At 37.3% G+C, this 9,905-nt stretch overlaps 1 protein-coding gene across 1 annotated transcript in view; it reads left to right on the top strand.

Moving 5' to 3' along the window:
- LOC116012652 (subtilisin-like protease SBT2.5) overlaps nt 1-4,747 on the top strand; it is an 11,300-nt gene extending 6,553 nt beyond the window's left edge. The window contains exons 7-11 of the mRNA XM_031252275.1: nt 1,179-1,464; nt 1,791-2,116; nt 2,420-2,687; nt 3,083-3,364; nt 3,959-4,747. Coding sequence (XP_031108135.1) covers nt 1,179-1,464; nt 1,791-2,116; nt 2,420-2,687; nt 3,083-3,364; nt 3,959-4,365 — 1,569 coding nt within the window. The 3' untranslated portion in view covers nt 4,366-4,747. The remainder of the gene's footprint in view (nt 1-1,178; nt 1,465-1,790; nt 2,117-2,419; nt 2,688-3,082; nt 3,365-3,958) is intronic.
- The last annotated feature ends 5,158 nt before the right edge of the window (nt 4,748-9,905 follow it).

Below are 9,905 nucleotides of genomic sequence, written 5' to 3'. Positions count from 1 at the left end.
TTTTTTTTTTTTTTTTAAATTGTTAGTTTATTTCTGTCTAAACTTTATCATTTTTACATACAAAAATAATTAAAATAATCAATACATATTTAAAAATTATAATATACATTGCTATGTTATATATATATATATATATATTAAAAATTATAATATACATTGCTATGTTATATATATATATATATATATATATATATATATATATATATATATATAATGTACTGTACGTGCGAATGGTTTGTAGCAAACCATTCGCACAGTACATAATTTGGTTATGTATATAATATATAATATATATTATATATATTATAAATTAAAAAAAAAAAAAGGCGGGTAGCCCGCGGCCCGCCAAGCCCGCGGGCCTAAGCGGGGCGGGCCAAAAAAGCCCGCTCTTTAGCGGGCTTTAATTTTAAAAACCCACCCCCTACCTAGGTAGGGGGCGGGGCGGGCCGGCCCGGCGGGCTTAGCCCGTTTTGACGGCTCTAATGCTGGTAGGCTAACAGCTGAAAAACATGAAATGTAATATAGCATCTTGAGAAAATCCCTAATCAGCAAGAGATTATTTACAGTTTGTAGTTTGGTAATTACTTAGTGCCATGGTCATGGGAGTTCAGGATTATGTAGCTTCAAAGTACTTTGTTACATATAGGTTGCGTATTCCTAATTTCTGTAGATGTGCGGAATACTATAACTGAAGATGCCACTCCCACCCCCACCGCCTTTGTCCTCTTTACATTTCTAGTTTTCACCGCTTACTGAGACTCCACTAATTCTTTTATTTCTAATCCCATATGTTACATAATTACTAAATTCAGAAGATCAGAGCTAAGATCCTGAATCAAGTAAATGCCTGAAAATTGCCTAATTAGTGAAAACAAACTAAAACACTCTTACTCAGATAGCACATCAGTTGAGTATGACTCTTTTGATTCCCCATTTGTTTTACTTATCTCAATTAATAAAATAAAATAAAAAGAATCACTTGAACATAAGTATCATAGTTCATATCCTGACAGTCAATAAAGTATCCATTATCTGAAATCACTTTAGGCTGATTAAGTGATTTATATGACATAAACTCACATAAGATTCAGGATTGAGCCATGCTCCATAGCAGAACTAACAGTTGTTTGTTACATTGTAGTTCTAATTACTGATATATTGAATATCTCTATTAACAGGCAGTTCGTGATGGTGTTGACATTCTCAATCTGTCAGTGGGGCCAAACAGTCCACCAGCAACTACAAAGACCACATTTCTAAACCCTTTTGATGCTACACTTCTTTCAGCAGTCAAAGCTGGAGTATTTGTTGCTCAAGCAGCAGGGAATGGAGGTCCTTTCCCCAAAACATTGTTGTCTTATAGCCCATGGATAGCATCTGTAGCTGCTGCAGTTGATGATCGGAGATATAAGAATCACTTGACCCTTGGAAATGGAAAACTCTTATCCTGCATTGGGTTGTCACGTAAGTTCATACTTGTAATTTGATACATCAGAGGGGAATGGGACTGAGCTTCTGACCTTGAGTTTTAGGGAGCTCCCCTTGAACCATCTGGGCCAAGGGTCATTGCTCAAGTCAGTTTATCTTTATTATCTGTACATTTTGTGGAATGTAGAAACAACATATGAGTACTTTAATTTAAATTGAAAATATCTAGAAAAAAATAGAAGGAATTAATTGTTATGGTGATTACTAACTAGCTTTATCTTAGTAAATATATTTAAGGGCCTGAACTTTGTATTTTGCATATACTTTTCTGATTATCAAGGTTATTTTATGGGTTTCTGCAGCTTCTACTCATCCAAATCGAACATTCACTATGGTTGCTGCTAATGATGTTCTGTTGGATTCTTCGGTTGCCAAATATAATCCATCAGACTGCCAGAGGCCCGAACTTTTGAACAAAAACTTGGTACAGGGAAACATCCTTCTTTGTGGCTATTCGTTCAATTTTGTTACGGGCACATCATCAATCAAAAGAGTTGCAGAAACAGCTAGAAGTCTTGGTGCTTCTGGATTTGTTCTTGCTGTTGAGAATGCTCCGTCAGGAACAAAATTTGATCCTGTGCCTGTTAGAGTTCCTGGGGTTCTCATAACAGATGTGAAGGATTCAATGGTAAGTATCTTAACTCGTGTGTTCTATTTTAGTTGCTGTAATTTTAATCTGGAGCCTTAAATAATTTATATTAGGCTATTGCTGTTTGTTGTATAGTAAAAAATTGAAATTATCCATGTTACAATTAAACTATAGATTCTATGGCCAAATATTTTGCTCCTCAGCCTGTGCACTACAGAGATTCTATTGTTACTCTGACATGTATTTCCTTTAGTGGCATATCTCACTGAATTTGTTTATTATACTGTTAAAGGCTTGAACTCTACTTGTCTCTTAAAGTTGTCTGTGAATTTCTAACTTTAGGAGCTTATAAACTATTACAATATCTCCACTTCAAGAGATTGGACTGGTCGTGTTAAGAGCTTCAAAGCAGTAGGAAGCATTGGGGATGGTTTGAGGCCTATACTTCAAAAATCTGCACCACAAGTGGCATTGTTTTCTGCTCGAGGACCAAATATCAAAGATTTTAGCTTCCAAGATGCTGATCTCCTCAAACCTGATATACTGGCTCCAGGTTCTCTGATTTGGGCTGCATGGGCGCCTAATGGAACAGATGAAGCAAATTATATTGGTAAAGTATTCTGTTTTTTTCTTTCTTTCTTTCTTTCTTTGCAATCATTGGTAGAGGACTCTTGATATTGGCCTACAGATACTTTAGAGGGTATGTGGAAGTTTTGGATAAAATCCCCAAAAAACTGTTAATGTGTTGTTCTGTTGTATTAGCAGTATTAGATGGTTTAAGACATTTTGATCAATTAGAACTTAGAAGTGAGATATTATTGCAAACTTAAAAATGAAACACTTCGGTAGAGCTCAGAAGATTTTTATGGATCTATAATTGAATCAATTTGTTTTTGTTTAATATCACTTTACCTAGAGCATATGCCAAATCCTATTAAATTAGTAAATAAAGTAACAAATTAAAAATCATGAAGAAATTCAAGAATTGTTTTTTGCTTGAGTCAGGTGAAGGATTTGCTATGATATCTGGAACCAGCATGGCTGCTCCCCATATAGCAGGAATAGCTGCTCTTGTGAAGCAGAAGCACCCTCACTGGAGCCCTGCAGCTATCAAATCAGCTTTGATGACAACGTCATCAACTGTCAACAGAGCAGAGAGACCACTTCAAGCACAACAATATTCTGGTTCTGAAACCTTGACACTAGTTCAAGCAACACCTTTCGATTACGGTAGTGGCCATGTCGATCCCAGAGCAGCCCTTGATCCTGGCCTTGTTTTTGATGCAGGTAACTACCATACCTCCCCCACCCCACCTCCCTCTCGCATAATCAGATGCTGTTTGTCTGAACACATGCTAAAATCAATTTTGCATTTGGAATTTAATATTAGAATTTGAGAATATACTCAAGACTAATTCTCCCATCCTGGTAAATATGTTAACTTATGTCGCTCTTCTATCCGTTTTCTCCCCCACTCTTATATAAACAATCCTTTATCTATGTCACTGTGACACAAAATCTGAAGGTATTCTGAATGGAAAACAATACTCTATCCTGAATAGTTGCTTCCTGGCCACCATTTCTAGTTTGGGGCATGGCTTGGACTTGGGAAGACTTGGGCATATATATGTGTTGGGCAGAGGTCGGTAAGGGCCAAGTCTAGAACCATGTGGCTAGGAGGATTGTTGGGCGGAGGCCGGTAAAGGGCCAAGTAAAGCACTCTGGCTTTCGAAAATGTGATGACAGTTTATAAGGAAATAAAGTTGCGTTTTCACTACCAATTATAACTTTTGGCGTAGTTGACACTCAGGATTTACACTTTAGCTATACACAAACTTTTTTAATCTTGATGACAGTTGATCATTATTGCTTGATTTGTAGGTTATGAAGATTATTTGGGATTCTTGTGCACAGTTCCAGGAATTGATCCTCACGAGATAAAGAACTTTACAAACTCTGCTTGCAACTACAGTCTTGGCAACCCATCGAATCTCAACATGCCCTCGATCACAATTTCACACCTTGTGGGAACTCGAACAATATCCCGCTCAGTGACAAATGTTGCTGAGGAAGAAACGTATGTAATTACTGCAAGAATGGCACCAGAAATCGCAATCGAAACCAATCCTCCTGCAATGACTCTAAGGCCAGGCGCAACACGCAAATTTACAGTGACTCTCACACCTCGAACAGTAACAGGACAGTATAGTTTTGGAGAGGTTTTACTGAAAGGAAGCAGAGGGCACAAGGTCAGGATCCCCGTTGTAGCATTGGGTTGTCACCGATAGTTTGGTTGGCTCACCCTGCATCAAGATACTTTGTGATATTCTTTGAATATGTGAGAATAAGATGCATAAAGTGATGAGTTACCTTGTCTAGATATAATATATAAGATATAAAGTGAAAATGATGTAAAGATGTCTAGATTGAGACTTGAGAGGAGGGAGAGGCCCCTAGTTTCTTTCTTCCCAGCAACAAACATATTAAGTTTTGCTAATTTGTGTTGTAACATGGTGGAATCCCTTGCGTTCACCTCTATATTGTAAGGAGTTGCCTCTGTTTGGTTGGTTGCTAGGTTTTTTCTAAGTTAGGACAGGAAATGGCCTGTAGGGTTACAATGTATCTTCCACTGGTGTATGCGCTTCATAATTATTGCATTCTTATTTGCAACCTCGGATCCTTGAGATGCACAAACTGTAGTGTGTCCATGCGGCCATGCCCATGCTTATTTTCAAGAAATGTTCCTCAGCGATAATGTTGCCTTGTTCCAACGGTTTAACCTCTGCATATTTGGAGCAGTTCGAAGAAATGTGGAATTTGGCCTTTTGAAAGCCTCCCACGCATAGTATTTTAGGAGGATCTCATTTCCTTCACAAGATAACATATTCTTGTGCTAGGCTCACATATTCTGCCTCAACTTCCTCAATATAGGAGTACACCACCCTCCTGTTCTTACCTTCAAATGATGGCAAATCCATCGCCCAGCCCACATTAAATATCTCTTGTCTACCACCTTACCCCATTCTAACGTGATTGAGTTGTAGACTTACTAAAGTTAAGCGCTTGATCCGAAGTGCTATCGTACTACTCCAAACATTCCTTGACCACACCTGCCTCCCCTCGAGTGGCTTTAAAAAACAGCAGACTATCGTCCGCAAGAAACATATGCTACACTAGGGGGCACCGCACACCACCCTCAACCCATGGATACAACCACCTTTCTCTACCTCCCTAAATAGAAACTATAACCCCCTCTGCACATATTCTAAAGAGGTATGGGGACCGTGGGTCACCCTGCCTTAGCACTCTTTTAGGATTCACCTGCTCCACCTCCATGCCATTTACCAACATGTTGTATTTAATTGTGGAAACACACAACATGACCAGCCTCACCTAGCCTTCCTCAAACCCCAACCTGCGAGAGCATGCATTTCAGGAAACTCCACTCCATTATGTCGTAGGCTTTCGCTATGTCCAGCTTCAACCCACCCAACACCCCTACCCAATTCACTTTCGACTCAAATAATGCCCGACCTCCGCATCAACAAGAACATTATAAGATATGAGCTTGCCAAGGATGAACACACTTTGGGATTCACCTTAGAACTCGTTTGATTGTCACTCAATGCTCATTGTTTGAAGAGTGCATGAACTAACAAAGTTTGTTGAGTGCAAATGAGAGATCTAGATGAGTGATAGTTAGGTATTAAAGTGCTTTGATGAGGTTGTGGTAATGTGTAGGATTTTCATATGGTCGAGTTGTGGCTGTTACACTTAGCTTACTATTAACTGGAATTGGAGTTGAGATTGGTTTGTGGTGTTCCATTTCTGACCTTTTGACAAGATCATCGCCCCCTAGCTGTTAAATATCTCTATAGCCAAAAAGAAGTTTGGCGGTCCTATATCTCTAATTTTGAAGGCATCAACTGGCCTGTTTGTAATTGAAGTAAAAAGGTATTTGTCGTTGCCCATTATTAGTATATCATTAACATAAACTAATAAATAAATTTGAGTGTTAGTAGTTGAATAGATAAACAAAGACACATAAGTTTTCGAAGCCTTGAACCCAATTGAATCTAAGCAATCATGAACATGTTTGAACCACGCACAAGGTGCATGTTTCAAGCCATAAAGTGATTTATGCAATTTGCAAAATGAGTAAAAAGTCTTTGTTTATATATTCCATAGTGGTTTCTTGATAAAATCATTCGCGCTTAATATCTATTTAGGAAAGCATTGAGAACATCAAGCTGGCAGATTGACAAACTTTTAGTTATGGCAAGAGATAAAAGAAGTCTGACTGTAGTTGCCTTGATCACTAGACTGAAAGTGTCAAAGTAATATTCTCCTTCAACCTGATTGAACCATTTGACAACAAGTTGTGCCTTGTAGCATTCAGTTGATCCATCAGTTTTTCTTTTGACTTAGAACACCAACATGCATCCTATCACATTCATATCCTGTTCAGAAAGAACCAAATTCTAAGTGTTGTTGTGCAATAGGACATTAAACTCTTGGCCCATCGTTAGAATCTTCTACACATGTGACCAAACCTTTGTTACCTGTAGAGCCACGAGTCATGTGGCGAATTATCATAAGATGTGTTCATTGAGTCGGAGCTATTGGTTAACATCGTTCAAACTTGGAAGGAACAATTGGAGGATGCTCGAGTGTTTATTCAGTTAGTGGTGGGAGTTCCATTGATACAACCGTGTCTAGGGCATGTCACGGCCATGTCCATTTTTGGCTAGGTGACACAACTGTGCCCTTGTCTAGATGGGCGACATGGGCGTGTCCCTAGCTGGACTGGCGACATGGTCATGTCCTTCTCTAGCTTGGTGATACGGCCATTACACTGGAGTGACATGATTGTGTCCTCTCTCTAGTAGTGTGGTTGACTTTGGATGTTGAGAACAGCCCATGGTACTACATCCCGATCATGATCAAAAACTTGTGGAGACGTAATTACTACAAAAGGAAATACATTCTCATCAAATCAGACATAGTGTACGATAAAAATCTTTCTAATTTTGAGATTCAAATAACGATATTATCAAAATAATTATGGGTAACCAATAAAGACATATGGGGCAAAACAAAACTCTATTTTGTATTATTTGTAAGGACGAAGATAAGGAAAATATAGGCAATCAAAGACACAAAGAAATGAATAATTCATATTTTCATTGTTGATGAAGGCATAGGGGCCCATATTGTTTAGAGTTGCAGAATGCATACAATTAGTGAACAAATCACAATTTCATAGGCATAAGCATAATACCTAGGAGAAAAAGAGGCTTTGGTAAGCAAGGTGAGATCAGTTTCAACAACATGCCTATTGTGTTATTCTACCTACCCATTTTGTTAATGTGTTTAACACAAGATTGACGATGATTTATTCAAAAACTAACAAAGAACTCATCTAATTTTTGTTATCCTCTCCTAGATCGGACTAAATGGCTTTAATTTTACAAGAGAAAGTCCATTCAACCAATGCTTGAAACCTATGGAAACTGGCATAGATTTCTGTATTTAGTTTCATTGAAAAAAAATCAGGTATACCGAGAGTAATCATCAACAATGTTGACAAAATAATGAAGACCTTTATTAGATAGAATTGGGTAAACTAGACTTTTTAACTCTCTCTAGTGGAACCGTGAGGATTTCCTTTGGGTCCATTTGGAAACCCGAAAATTGACTTCCAAAAGTCAATTTTCAAATTTTCTAGCGTTTGGGTACTCAAGAAAAATGAAGTCAAAGGAAAATATTTATTTTGGTCAACGGAAAAATGCCTAATTTGGCAGAAAATATCTTCCTAGTTTTTTTTTTTTTTTTTTACTCGGAAGACATTTTTCAAGATTTTTATTCACCATCTATCTTCCTCCTCTTCTTTTTAAGTTTGTTTCCAGATTATTATTATTATTATTACCACACCATAACCACCAAACCACCATAATCACCACCACACCACAGCACAACTACAACATCACCACCACCAACACCACTACCACATACCAGACCACCATCACCACCACCACCAATGCCGCCACTAATACCACCATCACTACCAATACTAACATCACCACCACCACCACCACTGCCACCAACACCATCACCACTACTACCAACTCCAGCATCACCACCACAAACACCACTACTACCACACCATCACCCCCACCACCACTATATACCACCACCACCACTACCACATCACCACCACCACTACCGCTACCACCAACACCAAACATCACATAATAATAATAATAATAATAATAATAATAATAATAATAATAATAATAATAATAATAATAATATATTCATTTTCAATAAATGAATCAAACATAAAAAAATGCAATTTCTTAACTTTCAACCAAATAGAAAAAATATAGTTTTTTAACATTCAGCAAAATACCAAAAAATTAAAATATTTTTCAGAAAATGAGTCATTTCTACAAGTAGTCTAATTAAAACCTTGGTTTTGCTAAGATACTGGCCTGTAGTAGAATTCCCATGGTGCAAAGATCGTAGTTAACTAAGGAGACTCAAATATCGTGCCTTTGAAGTAAACCCAAACACATGTTCAATACCTTGCCACAAGTCCTAGGGTATGGCATGTCCCACAACAACATACATAACTTCATCAGGCAAAAGCGAGATAATGAGTATGGATAGAATAGAAGAATCCTAGTTGACCCAAGCCTAGGCAACAAGATTGACAACAACGGAACAACCATCCGGAGCCTAATGAACATAAGGAATTTGACATGGAAAGGAGGCATTGATGTATCCATTGATATTATGACTACGGAGAAAAGGAACAAAGTGAGTTTTCCAGAATAGATAATTTGAAGAAGTAGTTTGAGAGAGATAAAGTGATGAGCTGTTTGTAGGGTATTTATTGAGGCCGGGGGTGGAGAGGTAATATCTGAGATGGTGTGAGCAGATGAGGAGGTGGTGTCACTGGCGTTAACAATGGGAGGCGGTGCATGTTGGGATTGGTGTCCCCAAGGGTGGCAGCGGCATGGTTGTAGTATTTAGCCATGAATTGTTTGGCCTATTAATACAAGATGAGAACAATAATAATTACAAAGTGCTTTATTATTGATCAATTATATTTACGAAGTACATGAAAGAACGTATTTATAAAGATACAAAGTTCTAGCTACGGCACGATTGATCGATAAAGGTAAAGTTACAATAATATACAGAAAAGAAGAAAGAATTTTAAAACTGGTAAAATACAGAATCCTAATAGTAATATCTATTTAATATAATGTCAATCTTGATTGGGATAATTTCAACTTGAAACCTTCCTTATTTAATAAAGTAGCAATGATGACATCAGATCAACAAACTACTTAACAATTGTATTATTAAATATTGATATGTAGAAAGAATATACTACGTAATAAATTAAAGATTTTGATGAGTAAATCTTATTTTAGTATTTGCATGGTTTAAAGAATGAATGAGAAATAAGCATTTAAGACTGTGTTTGAAAAGTAAGAAAATGACTTCTGGAAAATGAGTCATGCATTTTTCAGAAAATAGGTTTATTTCCAATGTTTGGATGTATTCTGAAAAATTGTCTTTGTGTGTTTGGTTCATTTTCTGAAAAATGAGTAGAATTGTATAATTATATATTTTTATTATTTTATTTAAAATATTAAAATATGTATAATAATATTAAAAATACTATTTTAAATTAACCCCCCCCCCCCCCCGAAATTTCGGCGGTTCCGTTTCGCTGGACGAGAGCAGTGCTTTGATTTCTGGTTTCCAGCGGAAACCATGGCATGGTTTATGCCAAAAACCTTCGGTTGAAGAG

The sequence above is a fragment of the Ipomoea triloba genome, chromosome 3, assembly GCF_003576645.1.
Source record: "Ipomoea triloba cultivar NCNSP0323 chromosome 3, ASM357664v1".
NCBI lineage: Eukaryota > Viridiplantae > Streptophyta > Magnoliopsida > Solanales > Convolvulaceae > Ipomoea > Ipomoea triloba.
Note: the sequence above shows the minus strand (reverse complement) of the source record. Positions and strands in the feature narration are given on the sequence as shown.